Below are 23,673 nucleotides of genomic sequence, written 5' to 3'. Positions count from 1 at the left end.
ATTTTGGGGGTGGAGGAATTACTAGAAGTTGATAAAATTCCTCCCCCAAACTCCAATTCTTATTCACTTCCTTATTAAGGTACTTTGTTTTTAGAAATTTAATCTCTGACATACTGAGGCTATGAAATTTTCTTTTGTTGGTAAAAAGTTCTCATAAAGATATTTAACAATGCAATTATCTGTACATAATTTTTCTCATTATTTTGAATGAACTTTACAGTCTTTGAGTATGTTGAGGATAATGTAAGTAATTTCACATGAAATGTTTATTTCCCTCTTCCACATTGCTTGCATTTATGTAAGAATTTTAAATGTATTGATTTTATCACCAAAAAATGTCACTGTGATTGAATGTTAATCACATTTTCAGACATATGAATTGCTAGGGACTCGAGTAAAAGCCATATGTGCTGCTTTACATAAGTTTTAAAAATTAGAAATCTTCAATTAGATAAGTTAATGAAATTCTCTTACCTCCCAAGAAAACCTTTAATGTAAAGGATGCTGGTTAATACATATTTTATGAAGTCTTTTCTGATTTAAAGAAAAGGGTTTCTTTGTTGTCCAAAAATAGCTAAAATAGAAGGTCGGTGATAAGTGTCTCTATAGAGATTTCAGTTAAATATATTAAGACAGATCTCATTAAGTAAGGGTGTTTTTTAAATCACAGTTGCCCTTGAGGGCATTTCGAGTATGCCAGAATCTTGAGTGATGGGAAGACCACAAGTTGTTTGGAAAGTCTTTACCATTGAGAATTGCTAACATACGAATTCAAAGGAGAGCTTAATCACCTACTGTTGAGGCGTTTAAGATGAATAAATTAAGTACTAACTTTTGAGGTGGACCTATCAATGCTTAAAATATTGGGAAGAAATTTCTTTTTGAGTAAAGACATCCCCAGCTGGAACAAAATTAATGTAAGGAGCCAGACGGTATAAATGCCTCTACGAGTATTAAAGTTGAAGAGTGACTATTACATAGGATAAGGGAAAAGAAAATATTCACTGAATTAAAAGAACCCCGTTCTAGAGAAGGTAAGTGAAATCAGTAATTATTACCCTTCAGAACCGCATGATGTCGCTGTCTACAAAGAAGTTCTGCCTAGCCAAGCTTCAGCCTTCTCTCCCAGTCCGGTACCGGCTCTAAATGCTGCACAATGGCGGAGGCAGCGGAACTGGATTAAAGACTCCAGGCATTGCTGTAGTTCGTCTCATACCAGACAGGCTCTTTGACAGCAATAAAACGAAAACTTGACATGGTGTTTTCTTGGCGAGGAGGCCCGGAAGCCCGGTGTCTGCTGCTCTCGCTTCTGGTCCTGGCCGCCAGGAAGACTGGGAGCAACCAAGTGCACTACTCCATCCCCGAGGAGGCCAAACACGGCACCTTCGTGGGCCGCATCGCGCAGGACCTGGGGCTGGAGCTGGCGGAGCTGGTGCCCCGCCTGTTCCGCGTGGCGTCCAAAAGCCGGGGGGACCTGCTGGAGGTAAATCTGCAGAATGGCATTTTGTTTGTGAATTCTCGGATCGACCGCGAGGAGCTGTGCGGGCGGAGCGCGGAGTGCAGCCTGCACCTGGAGGTGGTGGTGGAGCGGCCGCTGCAGGTTTTCCACGTGGTGGTGGAGGTGAAGGACATTAACGACAACCCTCCCGTGTTCCTGGTAAAGGAGCAAAAGCTATTTGTTTCAGAATCAAGATTGCCAGATTCTCGGTTTCCGCTAGAGGGTGCTTTGGATGCAGATATTGGAGCTAACTCCGTTTTAACCTATAAGCTTAGCTATAGCGATTACTTCATGCTAGAGGTGAATTCGAAGAGTGACGAGAATAAGCAAGTTGAGCTCATTTTAAGGAAACCTTTGGACCGAGAGGAAACTCCCGAACATAATTTACTGCTCCTGGCCACGGACGGAGGCAAACCGGAGCTCACTGGCTCCCTTCAGGTTCTGGTCACTGTGCTGGACGTGAACGACAACGCTCCCAGTTTCCAACAGTCTGAATACGAAGCAAGAATATTCGAAAACTCACAGAACGGAACAGTAGTCATCAGACTGAATGCTTCTGATCCTGACGAAGGATCTAATCAGGAGATTTTTTATTCTTTTAATAGCCTTGTTCCACCCATGGTTATTGACCAGTTTAGCATAGATTCGAATACTGGAGAAATAACAATTCGAAAGAATCTGGATTTTGAAAAAGTGAATTCCTATAAATTCCGCATTGACGCCACGGACAGGGGCCACCCACCGATGGTGGGTCATTGTACAGTTTTGGTAAAAGTCTTAGATGTTAATGACAACGTTCCTCAGATTTCCCTGACTTCCTTATCCCTTCCAGTGAGGGAGGACGCCCCACTCGGTACTGTGATCGCCCTAATCAGCGTGTCGGACCGTGACTCTGGCGCCAATGGGCAGGTGACCTGCTCCCTGACACCGCACGTTCCCTTCAAGCTGGTGTCCACCTTCAAGAATTACTATTCACTGGTGCTGGACAGCGCCCTGGACCGCGAGAGCGTGTCGGACTATGCAGTTGTGGTGACCGCTCGGGACGGGGGCTCCCCTTCACTGTCGGCCACAGCCAGCGTGTCCGTGGAGGTGGCCGACGTGAACGACAACGCGCCCACGTTCGTGCAGCCCGAGTACACGGTGTTCGTCAAGGAGAACAACCCACCCGGCTGCCACATCTTCACGGTGTCCGCGCGGGACTTGGACGCGCAGGAGAACGCGCTGGTGTCCTACTCGCTGGTGGAGAGGCGGGTGGGCGAGCGTGCGCTGTCGAGCTACGTGTCCGTGCACGCGGAGAGCGGCAAGGTGTTCGCGCTGCAGCCTCTGGACCACGAGGAGCTGGAGCTGCTGCAGTTGCAGGTGAGCGCGCGCGACGCGGGCGTGCCGCCTCTGGGCAGCAACGTGACACTGCAGGTGTTCGTGCTGGACGAGAACGACCACGCGCCCGCGCTGCTGCCTCCCGGGGCGGGCCGGTGGCGGGGGGGGCGGCGCTGTGAGCCAGCTGGTGTCTCGGTCTGTGGGCGCGGGCCACGTGGTGGCGAAGGTGCGCGCGGTGGACGCGGACTCTGGCTACAACGCGTGGCTGTCTTATGAGCTGCAGGCGGCGGCGGGTGGTGCGCGCAGCCCATTCCGCGTGGGGCTGTACACGGGCGAGATCAGCACGACGCGTGTCCTGGACGAGGCGGACGAACCTCGCCAGCGCCTGTTGGTGCTGGTGAAGGACCACGGGGAGCCTGCGCAGGTGGCCACGGCCACTGTGCTGCTGTCTCTGGTGGACAGCAGCCAGGCCCCGAAGACCTCATCGCGTGTGTCTTCCAGCGCCGGGAGCTCAGAGACCGCCCTGGTGGACGTGAACGTGTACCTGATCGTCGCCATCTGCGCAGTGTCCAGCCTGTTGGTGCTGACGGTGCTGCTGTACACGGCGCTGCGGTGCTCGGCCCCGCCCAGCGAGGGCGCGTGCGCGCAGGGGAAGCGGGTGCTGGTGTGCTCGAGCGCAGTGGGGAGCTGGTCGTACTCGCAGCAGAGGAGGCAGAGGGTGTGCTCTGGGGAGGGGCCGCCCAAGACGGACCTCATGGCCTTCAGCCCCAGCCTACCTCCGGGTCCTCCCGGATCGGTAGTTGCAACGGGAGATCCAGAAGCTTCTTTTGACTCCTCTGGGAAGGTAGGTTGCTCTTTAGGTTATTTATTAATATATTTATTTATTTAGTCTAGAAATATTCTTATTACTTATCCAGTACATTTAAATAATTTTTATTCACTTAATTTTAGACATCTGGCCTAATTAAAAAATTATTACCAGAAACTGAATACCTTAAAATTATAGCTGATTTTGTGTTTGTTTCCACTTCCAACTGAGAATCACTATAAACCATACACTGAGCATCACTTATAGGTGCTGAATTGCTTTTATTTGAAAACTCTGTGAGAGTCATACTGAATCACTAAACTGCTGGTGTCAGTGTGCCTGAAAATCTATTTGGTGAAAATCAGTTTAGTTGTAACACATGAAGTAAAGTTCAACATCACTCTTATTTTTTTCATTTCTAAGGTATGGATAATATTTTAATCTAATAGCATTGTTTTTTAGTAACCTCATAGCATAAGTATGTAGTAAGTGTTGCCATGTCAGCTATTTAGTTTTCTACCTTTCTCTGGATGCAGCACTCCTGGGGGCACGGTTGATCAGCACACTAGTGTCTGTAACTTCAGTGAGAACCTCCAGCATTCACCTAGAAATAGTTATTTAACTTTGGAAATGTAATTTGAACAATAATGTTACAAGTATAATTCTTATTAAAACTGTAAAATGTTTCTATGTGTCTGACAATATAGATTATAAAATTTTGATTGAGATTCTTTCCTATACTTCAAAACTGTTTGAAATTTATATTTTATCTGATATTGGAGAAAATACTTCCTGACTGATATATTCTTCAAGAATACTTTCTCCTTTTTATCAAACTTTTCTGGTAATGATATAGAATATCTACCTACATTCTACACTTTGAATTCTTTTGAAATTCATACTCTGGAACTTAAAAAATTACCCCTACCAAATTATATGGGTATTTACCTTTTCTTTAATATTCCAAAAGATAGAAATCTGGATAGTAGGTGATGAAGCTTTAAAGTTACTGCATGGCAAACTTATTCTTCCTAAATTGTGGTTTGTGGCTTTCAAGTTGTGGCCTTCACACTCTTATTATTAGTTCAAGCATTTCTTTTCCAATTTATATTTAAAACTTCCTTTGTATTTGAGTTTTTGTGATGTGATTAATATTTCTGTTCAGGTATTATATTTTTTATTGTGCTAGATATTTTACAAGGTGTTCCTTAATTAAAAACCCAGTAGAGAAAGGTCAGAGTGGCCTTATAGTGTAACCATGAAAATGGAAGCAAAATTACATAAAACATTTCAATAATTTTTATTTCATTCTACAAAAGACATGTTTGATATATGCTAAAAAAGAATCCATTTTTTAATTTTATTTAAAAAAACTCGACTAGTTTCTGAAATTCTGTGGTAAAACCTGTCTATTTCTATCTGCCTAACACACCTGAAATCTAGACTCACACCTTCAAGTGTCTCTGTCCTTGCACTTTTTCCAGGTTTCATATTCTACTTGAACTTGGGCTGAGGTACTTGAATATATCATACTGTTTAAGGAGTGCTACAAATGTCACTCCCCTAAATCCACCTTTATTCTCTTAGAGTTAGTATTATTTATTAAGTAGTTACTATTTCTTCCACAATCATACATTTTATTTTTTTATTATTGATGGCTGTATTGATATAATTGGTAATTTAGTCCTTTGTATTAAAATCCTTATTCTCTCCCAGGATATGGGCTGCCTTCATAAGCAAATTTTCAGAGGATAAGTGAATCTCACAGTAAGGAATTGACTTTTTTGGTCATTGGGAAGTATAAGTATATTGGAATCCAGGAAGGTTGGGATTCAAAACAGATGAGAAGTTTGAAATGCCCAAGTGAGAGCGTAGAAGACACTTTAGTGTTTCGCCTGACAGCTGCCCCTGTGTGCTTCCATAGATAGCGTCCCCCCGTTAAAGCCAGGACCATGGAACCAGTCCTGAAGCTCCTCTGTGCCAGTGTGTGAAGTGCGGTTTCCAGATAGGGCTAAGTGCCGAGCCAATCTTAGACACTTTTGTGAGCAAACAGGGCACTATAAATAAATTTACCGCACTACAGCATTAATAAAGCACACCCCGGGCAAGCTAGGGTATACGGTCAGCCCATTACTAGACCCTATAAAGCTAACTGTATTAACGACGCTGGTTTTCAGACTTCACCTCAGAATTTCTGAAATAAGTGTTACAGGCACCTTGGGTGATTCTAATCCAACTGAAGTTTTATTTTTAAAAAGATCTTATTTATTTATTTTTAGAGAGAGGGGGAAGAATGGAGAAAGAGAGAGAGAGAAACACCAAGGTGTGGTTGCCTCTCATGTGCTTCCCACCCAGTACCTGGCCCAAAACCCAGGCATGTGCCCTGACTGGGAATCACACCTGTGACACTTGGCTCCATAGCCGAGTGCTCAATCCACTGAGCCACAGCAGCCAGGGTTTCAACTGAAGTTTTAGATCCAATAGCCCTTTGACATGCTGGACAAAGCAGATTCCTATCATGTGGTGAAATGTAATTTAGCTACACCCAACTTATTCATTTTTTGGAGATTTCTTTTCAGACATTTATGTTATTACCTAGTACAAAATGTACATTAAAAAGTTTAGTTTATGTCATTACCTTGTGAACGATAAACTTATTTTGGGACTCCAGGTAGTAGCTCAAAATAAACACTGGTGTTGTGGTTGGATGGTTAACTCATTACATTTTAATTTATGCTTTATAAGAAAAGTAACTTTTTAAAAAGAAAGACAACTCTTAAAATCAGCAGTTTAAAGTACTTTGACACCGGAGCCATTCTAAATAAGCAGAGAAGTATAAAAACATAATTTGGTAGCACATATAAGTCAATAAATCCAATAACCTTCATTCCCATCAGTTTTCTTATTCATAAATGTTGATCTATTTCAGCTGTAAATAAAAACTAAAAGAGTTCAAAATTATTGATTTCTTAAAAGCATGTCTTTTATGCATCATAATATCATTAAAGAAATGAACTTTTGGATAAGATTAAAAGTCCTATTAAGTTTTCCTTAAAGAGCCCTGGCTGGTGTGGTGCAGTGGACTGGGCACTGGCTTGCGAGTCAAAGCATCGCTGGATTGATTCCCACTCAGGGCACATGCCTGGGTAGCAGGCCAGGTCCCCAGTGGGAGGTGCATGAGAGGCAACCACACATTGATGTTTCTCTCTCTCTTTCTCCCTCCCTTCCCCTCTAAGAATAAATAAATAAAATCTTTTTAAAAGTTCTCCTTAAAGATAAACTGTAAGTTTTTTTCAGTTGCACAACATATTAATGGAAAATTTAAGTTACTGTATATTTGACTCTAAAAATATTTTTATGGCAGCTGGCAATAAAAAACTTTATTGACACTGGTAAAACTATTAGATAATTCAAAACTGTATACTTGGGAGTATTTGAAAAGCTTAAGTATGAGAAAGATGAAAGTAGTTGTCTGTGAAAGTGGAAATAATGCACTTCTGAATTATTTTATTTATAAGCATAATTAAAGTTCTTTTTTACCCATGTACGATGTATAGAACAAAGTGAAACTTCTCCCCATCTAACTGATTTCTCACAGAAGCCTTTTATGTTTTCTTAAAGAAGAGAGACTCTACTGAGCTTGAGCAGCAGCCGCAGTGAGGGCGTTGTAGAGGTACCATATCACGTTGGTGATAATTTTCCCCAGGACCCAGTTTGCTTTTCAGCATTATGAAAATAAGTGTGGCTACACTGAGGTCTGAGAACAGTTGCCACTTGTGAAGCATTCACTCTTCTTAAGGTACTATACCTGGCACTTAACTCACACAACCCCCACATTATTATACTAATGTTAGAAAAGTGGGAACTGAGACTGATAGAGGTTAAATTGTTTTTCCCAAATCACACAAGTAGTAAATTGGAAACTAGGGGTCAGGGTGGAGAAATTTCTGATGTTGAGACTAGTGTTCTCTTTTAGAACATGTGAACACCTCACAGATAATTGCTGCGTAGGATTAGTGACTAAATTAGGTTTATTTACTATCAAAATAATGACAGAGAAATGAGTTAGGTGTCAGAACTTAAAGTTACCTAAATTTGTCATCCAACAAAATAGGAGTACGCTCATTATTATCCAGGTATTAAGGGTATTTTCAAATTTAGTGAATGAAATGATAATCACGGTTAGGGAAAGCATTACTTCTCTGAGATTCTGCATTTACTAGGGATTTGCAATCGCAACGGACAGTGATTGTTATTACGGAAGAGACGTGATGCGAGGCTTTGACAGTCTGTAGAGATGGAAATATGTAAAGCGGAGTGGACAGTTCAGACAACTGGGCCCCCAGCGAGAGCTCCAACCAGGCCTTCTGGGCTTCATGCATGTACCTACGTGGCGCCCCCGGTCCTGGACAGCTCTGGGGAGGGCTTCTCGGTCCAGCCTAAGCTGAGCTCCCTGAGGTGCCTCAACAGCAGCCCCCAGACCCCTGTCAGCACTCTGAAGTTCTCTCCTTTGAGGGGTTTAGGCCCAACCTTGGCCCACCAGAGAGCATCCAGCCCCTTCTCCTTCCTCTCCTGCTGCAGCAGCTGCCACCACCACCCTGGAGCACTGTCTCCTTCCCCATCCGACCCCCTCAGGGACTAAGTAAGAGGTCCAAGAGGGGCCATGGGCACCCTGGGCTCTGGGAGGACGGGTAAGGGTGAATACAGCTGTCGAGGCTTCTCTCTGCAGGCGGTGAAGGCAGCAGGACCCTGGGGACTTTTAGGGGGACTTCAGTGAGTGTGCAACAGCCTGTTTCTGTGTTGGGAATGGCTGTGACCCTGAATCACAAGCAGGAAGGGCTGGCTGCGGTAATGGCTGCCAGTGAAGGGGACGCCCATGGCTGAAGTGTGCACTTGCAGAATTAAAGTATCAAGTCAAGAGGGGGAAAAATGATTTGAATGAGAGTTCAACTAATGGAATTGTACTTACACATTAAGCCACCGGATGTCGCTGTCCTCCACAAAATGGGATTTTAGAACAAAGGCAGAAACTTGTTTCTCAAGGACTAGGAAGGAGCTTCATTCTGAGATCTCAGCCATTTCGACAAAACTGAATGTAAGCAATCCAACAGGAGAATTCAGGGCGCGTGGCTCTTCTAGACCGCTGACTCGAAGATTCGTGAAAGAGGGGAAAGGTCTGTATGATGTTCGTCTACAGACCCAGAGGCCTGAGAACCCGACACCTGCTGCTGTCGCTTCTGCTCCTCGCATCCTGGGAGTCCGGGAGCTGCCAGGTCCGCTACTCGGTCCCCGAGGAGGCCAAACACGGCACCTTCGTGGGCCGCATCGCGCAGGACTTGGGGCTGGAGCTGACGGAGCTGGTGCCCCGCCTGTTCCGCGTGGTGTCCAAAGGCCGCGGGGACCTGCTGGAGGTAAATCTGCAGAATGGCATTTTGTTTGTGAATTCTCGGATCGACCGCGAGGAGCTGTGCGGGCGGAGCGCGGAGTGCAGCCTGCACCTGGAGGTGGTGGTGGAGCGGCCGCTGCAGGTTTTCTACGTGGAGGTGGAGGTTAGGGACATTAATGACAACCCGCCGGTGTTCTCCGTCTCAGAACAAAAGCTCTCGGTACCGGAATCCCGACTGCTGGACTCCAGGTTTCCGCTAGAAGGCGCATCTGACGCGGATGTCGGAGAAAACGCAATGCTTACGTACAGACTCAGTCCTAATGAGTTTTTCATTCTTGATATTATAAACAAAAAAGACAAAGGCAAATTCCCAGTACTTGTTCTACAAAAACTGCTGGACCGTGAAGAAAATCCTCAACTTTCGTTATTATTAACGGCAACCGATGGAGGCAAACCGGAACGTACCGGATCTGTTTCTCTGCTGATCTTGGTCTTGGATGTCAATGACAATGCCCCTGTATTTGACCGACCCATTTATGAAGTTAGGATGCATGAAAATTCACCGAATCAAACTTTGGTAATATGGCTAAATGCTTCTGATGCGGATGAAGAAATAAACAAAGAACTGATATATTCCTTTAGCTCTTTGGTTACACCCAGCATAAGAAGAAAATTTCTGATGAATGAAAGGACAGGAGAAATAAGAGTAAATGATGCTATCGACTTTGAGGATAGTAACAATTACGAAATTCACGTAGATGTTACAGATAAAGGAAACCCACCTATGGTTGGTCACTGCACTGTCCTATTGGAAATCCTGGATGAAAATGACAATTCACCTGAGGTGGTTGTCACTTCCCTGTCTCTTCCCCTGCTAGAGGATGCTCAGGTGGACACTGTCATCGCCTTGGTCAGTGTCTCTGACCGTGACTCTGGCACCAATGGGCAGGTGACCTGCTCCCTAACACCTCACGTTCCCTTCAAGCTGGTGTCAACTTTCAGGAATTACTATTCACTGGTGCTGGACAGCGCCCTGGACCGCGAGAGCGTGGCGAACTACCAGCTGGTGGTGACGGCGCGGGACGGGGGCTCCCCTTCACTGTCGGCCACAGCCAGCGTGTCCGTGGAAGTAGCCGACGTGAATGACAACGCGCCCACATTCGCGCAGCCCGAGTACACGGTGTTCGTCAAGGAGAACAACCCACCCGGCTGCCACATCTTCACAGTGTCCGCGCGGGACTTGGACGCGCAGGAGAACGCGCTGGTGTCCTACTCGCTGGTGGAGAGGCGGGTGGGCGAGCGTGCGCTGTCGAGCTACGTGTCCGTGCACGCGGAGAGCGGCAAGGTGTTCGCGCTGCAGCCTCTGGACCACGAGGAGCTGGAGCTGCTGCAGTTGCAGGTGAGCGCGCGCGACGCGGGCGTGCCGCCTCTGGGCAGCAACGTGACACTGCAGGTGTTCGTGCTGGACGAGAACGACCACGCGCCCGCGCTGCTGCCTCCCGGGGCGGGCGGCGGGGGCGGCGCTGTGAGCCAGCTGGTGTCTCGGTCTGTGGGCTCGGGCCACGTGGTGGCGAAGGTGCGCGCGGTGGACGCGGACTCTGGCTACAACGCGTGGCTGTCTTATGAGCTGCAGGCGGCGGCGGGTGGTGCGCGCAGCCCATTCCGCGTGGGGCTGTACACGGGCGAGATCAGCACGACGCGTGTCCTGGACGAGGCGGACGAACCTCGCCAGCGCCTGTTGGTGCTGGTGAAGGACCACGGGGAGCCTGCGCAGGTGGCCACGGCCACTGTGCTGCTGTCTCTGGTGGACAGCAGCCAGGCGCCAAAGACCTCATCGCGTGTGTCTTCCAGCGCCGGGAGCTCAGAGACCGCCCTGGTGGAGGTGAACGTGTACCTGATCGTCGCCATCTGCGCAGTGTCCAGCCTGTTGGTGCTGACGCTGCTGCTGTACACGGCGCTGCGGTGCTCGGCCCCGCCCCGCGAGGGCGCGTGCGCGCAGGGGAAGCGGGTGCTGGTGTGCTCGAGCGCAGTGGGGAGCTGGTCGTACTCGCAGCAGAGGAGGCAGAGGGTGTGCTCTGGGGAGGGGCCGCCCAAGACGGACCTCATGGCCTTCAGCCCCAGTCTGCCACCCTGCCCGGTACCAGTGGTGGAGGTGGAAGAACAGTCTATTGGAGGGGATCACTCTAAAAAGGTGGGTATTACTTTTTACCGGTAATTTTCATATTTTGTTTTTTGAATAATATTTTATTTCACTATTTTTGCCGGTCGCACACATGTCTTGGGATATTTTCATCTTTTCTATAGCATATTTTTATAATACCTTAAATATATCTAGTAATTCACACAATCACCTATTGTAACACAGTTTATTTAAAGTTCACTTTATACTTGTGTATTGTACTCTGTGCATTGACTTTTGCTTGATACTTCTATTTTAAAAATATATCACTTATCCTCAATTTATTTATATTTTAATACAAATATTTAATGCTGGTTATAGGTTGTTTCATATTCCATTATCTTTTTAATGTTATAAATATTTGTAGGATTAGTACTTTAATTCATGTTTACTCACTTTTCAAATCTAAATTTTAAAATGACCCTGTTACAGTAAGAAAAAAACTGATCTGATTAATTCTTTTCCTGATAAAAATGTACTTTGCTCCCTTAGTAAAGAATGTGTAGTGTGCCCTGGCTGGTGTAGCTCAGTGGATCGAGCGCGGGCCTGTGAACCAAAGGGTCGCTGGTTCAATATCAGTCAGGGCACATGCCTGGGTTGCAGGCCAGGTCCCCAGTAGAGGACACAGTAGAGGCAAAACCACACATTGAATTTTCTCTCCCTCCTTTCCCTCTCTCTAAAAATAAATAAATAAAATGTTTTTTAAAAATTAAAAAAGAATATGTGTAGTGTAACATAACTTATGCATAATAGAAATTTAACATTGAATAATTACATTTATTCTTTTTTTGGCTATTTTTAGCATTTATTTATTTTTAAATTAATTTTATTTTATTTTAATAGTTGTTCAAGTACGGTTTTCTGTGTTTTACTCCCATCCCATTTCCCCCTCAATTTTATTCGTAAGAGTGTAGCATACAGACTGGAAGTTCATTCATAAAAATGTTCTAAACTGTGCAATTAAGTTGTGTTTTGAGCTTTAAACATTTTTTATTTTATTTCGAGATGGTGGTACCTGTGCTAGTGTGTATTATCACTTATTTTAGCAGCAGCAGAAGTTTCATAGTTATTTATATAAGTGTATCCAGTAGCTCTTTATCTTCTACTCATGTCCTAGGGAGAGGCGTTGCTTGTGAGAGTCAAGCATTAGCTCTTCCACTTTGAGAAAGGGGTCACTATTGTGTTTACTAATGGAGAGCATTTGAAAGTCACTTTTAGTTTTAGGAAATTGAAAATGATTACCTTCATACAAATTAATGCTGGAAGTTTGAAGAAAAAATAGAATTACTCTTTTAAAATGTTTTCTACTTCTCTGGTGTCATGTAGCACAATTTAGTCTGACAGCTTCTCTCGTCATCTGAGACAGGGTTGTGTTGGGTGATGTAGGTTTGGAAATTCAAGACAATTTGCTTTTATGGAGGCCAACACTTTTAACTAGGCCCAATGTCTGTAATTCCATTTAAACATTTTCATTAATTTCAGTGTTACTAAATAGCAATGCAAGTCCTTCATTATCTTGACTCTGGTTTTTAGCAATTACTTTTTTCTCTCTGGATGCAGACTGAGTTTTTACTCTATGTGCTTCATAAATAGCTTGCAGTAAAACTTGACATCTCAGGTCAAGTTTAGGAACACTAAAATGAAAATTGTGTCAAGAATTTAAGAGTGGCGTTGCCTTCAATGTTAATACTTTCCATGGCCAGCTTCCAGCTCTTAGAGATTATAGGTAGTAAGTTATGTAGAGTATTTCAACTTGGGTAAAGAATTCCTTCCCTTACATCTGCCCTCTCTTTCAGACCTTCGTAATGTCAGCGGGCCCTCTGCAGAAAAGCCTTGTCTAAAGATAACTCTTGATGTGAGCTATAAATAAAACATAGAATTATATGTTTATTGATTTTGTCCCATTTGTTTACTTTCTCTTCTTTTGGACGTGTCTCCTCAAAAAATACAAGTATCCCCCCAAATATTAATGTAACAGATTAGGATTTTATCCAGCAGTACAAAAATCCTAAAGGCTATGGAAAAGAAAGTGCAGAAAGGAGAGAAAATGATTAAATAGTTCAGAATGAGAAGGTGAGAGATAGTAAAAACAAATTTTTCTGATATTAGTTTGACAGTGTCTTTCTCTGCTTCTGTTAATAGAGATGAATATTCTTTAAAACTTTGTAAGTAGTCTCTTGCATTCAAATGCAGAATGATTAAAATTTCAGAACAAAAACAAATTTTCTCAGATCAAGGATTTTTTAACATAACTAACACCAAAAAATTAGTCCATTTCATTTAAAACTATAGCATCCCACAAAAGAGTAAAACTATAGTATCTTATTCTTATAATTATATTTAACCTGCTCTTTACTAGATGTTATTAAAATAAGGCTAATCACAGAGTACTCTTAAACTCTGGTGATATTGTCATTTTTAAAAAGATTTTATTTATTTATTTATTTATTTATTTTTAGAGAGGAAGGGAAGGAGGGAAGGAGAGAAATATCAATGCATGGTTGCTTCTCGTGAGTCCCCTGCTGGGAAGTGGCCTGCAACCCAGGCATGTGCCCTGACTGGGAATGGAACCTCGATCATGTGGTTCACAGGCCTGCACTCAATCCACTGAACTACACCAGTCAGGGCTGATATTGTCATTTTGATAGTCTGTTTCAATATGAGTAACCAGCCCTTAGCTTTATTGACATACTGTAGTTATTTAGCAATATGGACACCTTGAAATTTGGGGGCTTTAGAAGTATCTTTAATTTATACTTAATTAATGGAGTGGCTCTTTAAACCAAAAATGGAATGGTCCTTCAGCATGAAGTCATTCCCAAGAGATGAAATTATTTCAATCAGCAAAAGAGGTTTATTTCTTAGTCATGCCTTTTTAAAATTTAGTCACTTCCATGTGCTAAAATTTTTCTTGCTCTTCTTTAGGCAAATATTTTGGTCTTGAATGGGTGGCTTTCACAATTAAAAAAGAATCAGAAGTAATTTGAATGATAAAACTTTGGCATAGAGTCACTGAAGTAGCAGTTTAAAAAGCACTTAAAATGAAGAGTGCACTTTTACATAGAACCTTAGATTCCCTTGGGTATCCACTTACAACTTTTTTAATAGAAAAATTTGGGATTTACCCAATGGCTGCCATCTTAGTGGACAGATTTCAGATATTGGATAGTTGGTTCCTCAACAGCCTTGAGAATGATTAAAACATTTTTCTTTAAAAAAAGATTTTATTTATTTACTTTTAGACAGAGGGGAAGGGTGAGACAAAGAGAGGGAGAGAAACATCAATGTGTGGTTGCCTCTAGCATGTCTCCCACCGGAAACCTGGCTTGCAATCCAGGCATGTGCCCTGACTGGGAATCCAACCAGCGACACTTTGGTTCCTTCAAGCCAGTGCTCAATCTACTGAGCCACACCAGCCAGGGCTAAAACATTTTTCTTTTTAAAAAGACAACACTGATAAACTTTATTGCAATTGAACAGGCATGAAAATCTCAATGTATTTTGTTTGTATTTGAGATGAAAACAGTAAAATAAAATTGAATGAATGAGTTTTAGAATGGCCTTTATACCATACTCTCTTTAAGCCAATTCCGGAATAAAGTGGGTATAAACAGACAAATACAACAAATATAGAAATATTTAGTAGTGTGGGTGTTTTAAATGATTAGAAGAAGCAATGGAGATAATGCAAGTTGAAGTTGTCCTTCAGGATGGAAACACCAATATTCACCCAAGAGAAAAGACAAGATTTGGGGGGCAAAACACACTTTACAATGAGACAAAGGTAAGTATACTTTGTATTTCCAGAAATCAGTACTTGGTAAATTCATTAACATCAAAGTAATTACATTCTTGGATGAATTGATAAGTAGATTACACATCAGCAGTGATTTAAAATACCATTATGTTAAAGAGGTAACTTAGAGAACTGGCATCTTAAGTTTTCCTTTGCACTACTGGACTAAATGTTTAGAATAATTTAATATCTTATAAGGGTTAAGCAATAGAAAATTTAGAATGTTAGCAATGGAATAAACTTAATGAGAAACCATACCAAAAATGATCAATTTCTAAAAGCCTAAAAAAAAAACCAGTATCACGAGCAACCTACAACGTAGTTTTCATTTTCATACACATGGCTATATAGTTGTGCGGAAGTACATCCTCTTAGATGTCTATATGCAAGGTAAAACTCTTCTTGGAATTCTAATTTATAAGAGAAGTCCACCTTTAAAGAGCTAGTGGTCATACACAAGGAACAGATAAAGAATTAAAGGCCCACAAAGAAAAACATGGACCAATATGAAGAAATCACAGAAGCAGCAATATAAGTGAAAGAAACTCCCCTAAACACAAACGTACTTCCATTTTGAACCACAGGATGTCGTTGTTCTCAAAGGAGAGGATTGTTTTAACAAAGAAAAATAACGATTATTCCCAGGACCAGAAAGATTCTCCACCGTTCCGGAGCTTTAAAGACTATTAACACGACTCATATTGTTAAGATCACCTGGGATCTCGGAAATAAAGACTCAAAGGAAAGATCTCAAGAAGAACTACATCGTTCTACTGCTGAAATGTTAATTCACTAACCAGAATCAAGGCATAATAATGTTAGCCTCAGGATCAGGTGACCAGAGAGCCCGGCGTCTGCTGCTGTCGCTTCTGCTCCTCGCGTCCTGGGAGTCCGGGAGCTGCCAGGTCCGCTACTCGGTCCCCGAGGAGGCCAAACACGGCACCTTTGTGGGCCGCATCGCGCAGGACCTGGGGCTGGGGCTGCCGGAGCTAGTGCCGCGCCTGTTCCGCTTGGCGTCCGGAGGCCGCGGGGACCTGCTGGAGGTGAATCTGCAGAATGGCATTTTGTTTGTGAATTCTCGGATCGACCGCGAGGAGCTGTGCGGGCGGAGCGCGGAGTGCAGCCTGCACCTGGAGGTGGTGGTGGAGCGGCCGCTGCAGGTCTTCCACGTGGAGGTGGAAGTGAAAGACATTAACGACAATCCGCCTGTGTTCCCAGCGACACAAAAAAATCTGCTTATTTCCGAAAGTAGGGCTCTTGACTCTCACTTTTCACTAGAGGGCGCCTCTGATGCAGATACTGGGGTCAACGCCCTGCTGACTTACAGACTGAGCTCCAACGAGTATTTCTCTTTGGAAGTACCGACCAACGAGGACGAGGTAAAACCACTTCAATTGGTACTGAAAAAACCTTTAGACAGGGAAGTAGCTTCGGAGCTTCTTTTGGTGCTTAAAGCAACAGATGGGGGCAACCCTGAGCTGACAGGTACTGTAGAGGTACAGATCACAGTGCTGGATGTGAATGACAATGCCCCAGTGTTTGACAAGGCAGTCTATCGTGTAAAATTACTGGAAAATGCAAGGAATGGTACCCTGGTTATTAGACTTAACGCCTCGGATTTGGACGAGGGCTCAAACAGCCACATTCTTTATTCCTTTGCAAATGATGTCTCCCCGGATATAGAAGCATCTTTTTGCATAGATTCAGCCAGTGGAGAAATAAAAGTAAATGGAAAAATAGATTTTGAAGAAACTAAATTATGGAAGCTTCGAATAGAAGCAGTTGATAAAGGAAGTCCCCCAATGTTTGGTCACTGCACAATCTTGATAGAAGTGTTGGACATCAATGACAATCATCCAGAGTTGCGAGTGACGTCGCTATCACTTTCTGTTCCTGAGGATGCTCCACTGGGGACCGTCCTCGCCCTAATCAGTGCGAACGATCGTGACGCTGATGACAATGGTCAAGTTATCTGCTCACTGTCACCCCATGTCCCCTTCAAGCTGGTGTCCACCTTCAAGAATTACTATTCATTGGTGCTGGACAGCGCCCTGGACCGCGAGAGCGTGGCGAACTATGCTGTAGTAGTGACCGCGAGGGACGGGGGCTCGCCTCCGCTGTCGGCCACAGCCAGCGTGTCCGTGGAAGTAGCCGACGTGAACGACAACGCGCCCACGTTCACACAGCCCGAGTACACGGTGTTCGTCAAGGAGAACAACCCACCCGGCTGCCACATCTTCACGGTGTCCGCGCGGGACTTGGACGCGCAGGAGAACGCGCTGGTGTCCTACTCGCTGGTGGAGAGGCGGGTGGGCGAGCGTGCGCTGTCGAGCTACGTGTCCGTGCACGCGGAGAGCGGCAAGGTGTTCGCGCTGCAGCCTCTGGACCACGAGGAGCTGGAGCTCCTGCAGTTGCAGGTGAGCGCGCGCGACGCGGGCGTGCCGCCTCTGGGCAGCAACGTGACACTGCAGGTGTTCGTGCTGGACGAGAACGACAACGCGCCCGCGCTGCTGCCTCCCGGGGCGGGCATCGGTGGCGGCGGGGGCGGCGCTGTGAGCCAGCTGGTGTCTCGGTCTGTGGGCGCGGGCCACGTGGTGGCGAAGGTGCGCGCGGTGGACGCGGACTCTGGCTACAACGCGTGGCTGTCTTATGAGCTGCAGGCGGCGGCGGGTGGTGCGCGCAGCCCATTCCGCGTGGGGCTGTACACGGGCGAGATCAGCACGACGCGTGTCCTGGACGAGGCGGACGAACCTCGCCAGCGCCTGTTGGTGCTGGTGAAGGACCACGGGGAGCCTGCGCAGGTGGCCACGGCCACTGTGCTGCTGTCTCTGGTGGACAGCAGCCAGGCCCCGAAGACCTCATCGCGTGCGTCTTCCAGCGCCGGGAGCTCAGAGACCGCCCTGGTGGAGGTGAACGTGTACCTGATCGTCGCCATCTGCGCAGTGTCCAGCCTGTTGGTGCTGACGCTGCTGCTGTACACCGCGCTGCGGTGCTCGGCCCCGCCCCCCGAGGGCGCGTGCGCGCAGGGGAAGCGGGTGCTGGTGTGCTCGAGCGCAGTGGGGAGCTGGTCGTACTCGCAGCAGAGGAGGCAGAGGGTGTGCTCTGGGGAGGGGCCGCCCAAGACGGACCTCATGGCCTTCAGCCCTAGTGTTCCCCATGGTTCGAGTTCTGGAGATAGTGGAGGACAACAGGAGATTTGCGGGAACGTAAGTACAGTATTTCCGGGATGTATTTCATGCTTTAATGTCAATCACATAGTAGTTTACCAACATACGCTGTAAAGGTTATTGCTTCATTTGTTTCTTTTGGCCTGTTTTCCAATGGCTTATTTTAAAGCACACTGGAGGTCCCACCATTTTTATTACTTTTCACAACTGTCTTTATGGACACACCAGGAATGCTTGTTGGTAGAAATAATAGTAGTAGTAATAGCAGTACTTAAATATTTGGCTAAAACTTCCTGTAAATGCGTAAGTTTAAGTGAGGAAGGAGGCCAGGATCACTGATGAGAAATGGAGGGTGTGGGCAAGGCTTTGTATTTACTTCTCAATTCTGCTGCAAGGTTGTTCTTCCTACTCATTTTCTTGTTCCAAGTGGGGATCGACACTCATTATGTTTACACATTCAAAGTTATATAATAATGCATAACTTTATAACTTCGTTCATTAAAGTTCAAACATTTAAATAACCTTTTGCATTACCTTCCTATAATGCAAAGTTTACTTGTTACTGACCAGCATGGGCTGGTGAGGTGGCCTCCTTTCATGAGCCATTTTGTTTCTTTATAATCAAAAGCATTCTTCGTTCAGATAGTGGGTAGAATTCTTCTCAATTTTAGGGATGATTTTACTTCTTTTGTCTTTATCCATGCACATAGTTTCAAGCTCAGTTCCTTCATAGTCTTCAATTGCTTTAGATAGATATTTTTCTTTATTTCCTAATATAAGCTCAGTTTTGCTAATTGCCTGTTGAATCCATTGCTGTTCTCCTCCAGATTAATTTATTGAGCTCCTCTATTGTATTTGGAAGATTCTTCTGAGAATCGATTTTACTTATATTTCTTCCATTTATGGTACCTGCCATGAGGCTGTGTGGAAATCATATAGGGTAGGAAAATTTATACTTCTTTGTTTTTGAGTTTAAGAGCATCTTCCTATGTATGGGGAAGTGGGATACTGCTTCCTGTATTCACCAAACTGCTTGTCTTCAAAATGACATTGCTTTAAATAACTTAAACATGACAATCATGGGACTTCCATTTGACGCTTCCACTTGGCACTAGTACTTGACAATGGTGTTGTCAATTGTATTTCAGCATTTAACATTGAACTTTAGGTGTATTTGATACAAACACTTTTTTTTGTCACAAAGCTATAGTCATGTGGAATTTCTTTAAAAAGATCACAGAGAACTTTTATTTAGAGCTGTAAAGGTGTGAATCAAGTAATGTGGAAGGGTTTTTTGTTGTTCTTTTTTGGCTCTAGTATACAAATTAGAGATCCTTCAATTAGATTACATGGAGAAATAAATTATATATGATAATTTACCTGTGGGAGGAGAACTATGCAATAGTAGATAAGGGTGAACTTCAAAGAAATGTCAAGAAGGCGTGTGTGGTCATTTTCTGCCTAAAAACTGGGGTGACCTCCATGAAGAGGAACATTAGCAAATCTTCAGAAGAGGGACATCCAAGCCCTGTTATTGTGCTAGCATTGTCTCTGTCCTTATCTGTAGAACAGAGCCACAGCAAATGCCAGCTACCAACTACAGCAAACCATCTGATTCGAACTATTTCTATTTGTTAGACATAGTGCGAATGTGAAAGGCTTAAAATAGATAATTTCATTTAATTCTTATATCAATATGTAAATTACACGTGACTATCCACATACTCATAGTTATTTTAAAGATTATATAAGAGCTGGTGAGATACCTGTCTTGTCCACTGCCATCTGGCTAGTACTTGACAGAGATGACATTTAAATGTGTATCTTTGAGATTCCAGACCCATTCGTTTGTCACTTCAGAGCTTTCTGCAGTAAATCTTTTCTCTAACCAGATGTACTTCTGGTTAGGAAAATCAAGCACAGCTTTATACAAATGAACCCTCTTCTCCATTTTGCTTAGAAAATACAACCATCATGATTATCTTCATGATTAGTTTTGTACGATGCCGTGGGAAGTAAGATGTTGAGTGATTTTTCTTCAGAAGAGTTCATGATTATCATTAATATGTGTGTTATTGCTACACTGAGGTAAGTATTTACATTATTCAATCAGTAAATAATTAAGAGTTGTCTTATAAGGACTATGGATCAGTCATTTGGAAGTGATGTGGATAATAACCATTTCATAGATGAGAGAAATCAGAAGACTGTGGTCTGCAATGCTCTTGCAGAACACCAAACCCAAAGGACCCATATGAAGATGACCTTGTCCTTTTAACAGCTGTGAATAAGGATGATATTTTTGGACAAGTATAAGTGGTAATATGATTATTTCTGGAGTCCAGAACATCCACAGAGGATTCAGAAATGTTTCCAAAATTGCGTATTCTTTGAATGTATTTAGGTCTTTCAGGATTTGGTCTTCTTCAGTCTTATTGTTGTCTGAGAGGTTTGTGCCAAGTAAACAAATAACCTGTGATCAAACAACTGTATTGACCTGAACAAGCCATGAGAACACAGAGTGTGCACCACTGAGTTCAACTTATGGTTTTGTTAGTACAATCTTGAGTAGCACTTCTGATCTATTGATTTTGAAGAACCTCCTGGGTTTCTAAGAATGACTCCAGGTTTTATTTCTTTGTTTTATGTTTTTGATAAGTAATAGTACTAGACCCATTATGACATATTAGTGTATGATGAGGATTAGTAGAACATTGAACTATGCACTCTAATACATGACTAGCAGGGCACCCAGTTGGAACTTAAGACTAACCAGATTGGTTTAGTAAGGTCAGGCACAAAGTTCCTCAGTCTTTTCAATTGATTCTACAAAATCAGTTTATTGATTACCATATATTGATGTGTCTTCTTGGCATTAGCCTATTGCCAGATCACTGGCCCATCCCCAAAGATGAGTTCAAAGACAGCATAACATTGAATACTTCATATACATTTGATACAAACACTTTTTTGTCACAAAGCTATATTTGTGTGAATTTTCTTAGAATGTCTTCTTAAGGGGACTAGTTGAGGTGGTGATAGAGGAAATATTAGAGCCTAAATGCAAAAGATGAGTCATTGGCTTATAAATATAAAACTTTTATGATTTGGTGTAGGTCCAGTCACTTCATATACTCAAAAAATACTACATTACTAGAAGGTCATTCTTTTTTAAAAATTTTTTTATTTATTTTTAGAGAGAGGTGAAAGGAGAGAGAAAGAGAGGGAGAGAAACGTGAATGTGTGAGAGATATTGATCAGTTGCCTCTTGCACTCCTGCAGTCGGGGACACGGCCTGCAACCCAGGCATGTGGCCCACCCTGGAATTGAACCGATGACCTTTTGGTTTGCTGGCCAACACCCAACCCACCAATCTGGGCTGGAATGTAATTCTTAAGTTAACATCCAGCTTTAATAAAGACATGTAACATCATTTGCCTTTGGGTAAACTTTCTTATGTCCATCTCTCTATCTACCTTTGAAGACTCCACATTGCATTAGGGACTCTCAATCTCTAATTTCCATAATGAAGTGGTTGAAGGTCTATTGCTTCCTTTTTCTCCAAAAGAGACCTGACAGGCAGACTTTAAACATCATGTGAAATCTACTGTTATCTAGTATAATGTTATATTTTGATTCGTGGTGGATAGAACTGATTGTTTTACAGATGTATAACACAATTCAGTGTCATAAAAGGTGATGAGTCTGCTTTATTTGATTTTTTTAAAGAAAATTCACATTTACTTTAATAAGAGTTCTAGCATAATGATAATATCAAGACAAAAGTAAATTTGAAAAAAGTGAAATAAGATCTGAAATTGGAAATAGAATAAATGGTAGGGCAAAAGTAGGTTTACAGTGACAAGTACATAAAACACAGAGTTTATTCTTGTATTATTTATTAATTATTATATTATTTTGTCATACAAACAACTGTAAACCTATTTGCCCCACCCTGTACTTATACATATGTGTGTATATTCAAGGCAAAGAAAATTAGTAATGTATAAATAAATATGCTAATAATTTTTATATATCATTGTAATATTTTTAGATTGGAGATAAAACATCAAAAGTATAGAATAAAATACTCAAACTAGAGTGATATATTTGGAATCACTTCCTACTCTTCTGCTTCCATTATATCCTCTTCTCACACACTTAAAACCCAAGGCTGTATGAAAATATAAAGGATATGTAATCAAATGACAACTTCAGACAATGAAAATGCACATCAACAATTTCCATTTTCTATTTGTTATTTTTATGAAATTGAATTTCCACAGACACTAGAGTCATTTCCCATTTGGTTGGATTGTTTGATTATTTATTCTTTTGGTGCACTAGTAGGCACGTAAAGGAGATATAATTAGAAATTATTTCCTGTGGTTTAGATAAATCAAAAATTCTTTCAACAAGAAACAGGTCAGCTCTTTTCACCAACATATTTTCTGTAGATATACAAGAACCAATGTAGGTGACTTGGAAATACCAATATGGTGTAGACGTTTTCATGGTGATTTCTGTTCATTGAAGAGAATGGGAACCACTCTGTAGTTGAAAGACGACTGCTGTCCTCTCATCAACACCATTACATAAATTGTCGTTTCAATACCCGTATTATACAGTTTACAATGCAATTTACATGAGAATAGAAAATTTACATAAAATGTAAATTTAATCTACATCAATAAATGTTTTCTTTGTGAATTCTTTGTTTTAAGCTACCACATTTGAAAATATATCTTTGTTTTTCTTATTGTTTTTCAATGGATATGAAGGTGTTTACAATAAGATAAAAATTAAATGCAAATAATAAAGACTCAGAACTAAGGAAAATGTGAGTAGAAGGCATGTGCACATAGATGGGAACACAATATGCAGGACTTAAATGGTTGTTATGAAAATTTTAATTTTGCCCTTGAGTTTCCTAGCAGGCAAAGTAACAACGGAGACTGGAAGTAAAACAATTCAAATTTTTATATGAGGAAGAATATCTTTAAGAAGTGATTTACCATAGTTTTTCATTAACTTCTCTTAGAATTGATCTCTCTGTATATCTGTAGATAAGTAAAAATAATTTTATAACTCCAAATCAAACATAAGAACAAAAATTTAAATTTGATGTTAGTCTATACTAAAATGCCATTTCCCACATATGACTTAAAATCTGAATATTACATAAGTAAACACTTTGAAAATAATATTTTTGGGTTTAAATAGCAGGAAATTAATTAATTTTTCCTCTTTAAATAAAACTCTGTGGTATTGGATGTAGTTAGTGTACAGTACTCACAATTTCAGCACAAGGTGTCGCTCTTTACTTGGTGGAAATAGTTCATTCAAGGAGTGGTCAGACCATCCACGAACGCCCCATTCAAAACGACTCCATCATGCCGGTCGCTACTGTTAACGGATCCTTTAAAGCTTCTCAAAAATTCAGCAAGATTTTACAGCCGAAACTGGAGTCGCTGGTGCTGTAAGTGTAAAGAATCTTACTTTGCAAGTCAATGCCATATGCG

At 42.6% G+C, this 23,673-nt stretch overlaps 3 protein-coding genes across 3 annotated transcripts in view; all 3 read left to right on the top strand.

Annotated features, from left to right (window-relative positions):
• The first annotated feature begins 1,255 nt into the window (after positions 1-1,255).
• The window catches only part of LOC119051116 (protocadherin alpha-8-like), a 72,593-nt gene continuing 50,175 nt past the window's right edge, over positions 1,256-23,673 (top strand). The window contains 2 exon segments of the mRNA XM_053666465.1: positions 1,256-2,979; positions 2,981-3,659. Coding sequence (XP_053522440.1) covers positions 1,256-2,979; positions 2,981-3,659 — 2,403 coding nt within the window.
• Positions 8,807-15,674, top strand: LOC119051117 (protocadherin alpha-10-like). Its single transcript, XM_037147724.2, is given in 3 exon segments — positions 8,807-11,077; positions 11,079-11,200; positions 15,569-15,674. Coding segments are annotated over 3 exon segments (2,499 nt in total).
• On the top strand, positions 15,800-23,634 carry LOC119051118 (protocadherin alpha-10-like). Its single transcript, XM_053666468.1, has 2 exons — positions 15,800-18,194; positions 23,489-23,634. Exons 1-2 carry the CDS (start codon positions 15,800-15,802, stop codon positions 23,632-23,634), a joined length of 2,541 nt encoding a protein of 846 aa, XP_053522443.1.

The sequence above is a fragment of the Artibeus jamaicensis genome, unplaced genomic scaffold, assembly GCF_021234435.1.
Source record: "Artibeus jamaicensis isolate MK-2021 breed Jamaican fruit bat unplaced genomic scaffold, CSHL_Jam_final contig_456, whole genome shotgun sequence".
NCBI lineage: Eukaryota > Metazoa > Chordata > Mammalia > Chiroptera > Phyllostomidae > Artibeus > Artibeus jamaicensis.
This window is presented reverse-complemented; position numbering and strand designations above follow the sequence as displayed.

Bases quoted from the DNA above. Each gene is read 5' to 3' on its own strand.
- LOC119051118 (XM_053666468.1), top strand. From the start codon at position 15,800: ATGTTAGCCTCAGGATCAGGTGACCAGAGAGCCCGGCGTCTGCTGCTG. The intron at 18,195-23,488 runs GTACAGTATTTC...TGGTGGAAATAG, and splicing joins GGAGATTTGCGGGAACGTAA to TTCATTCAAGGAGTGGTCAG.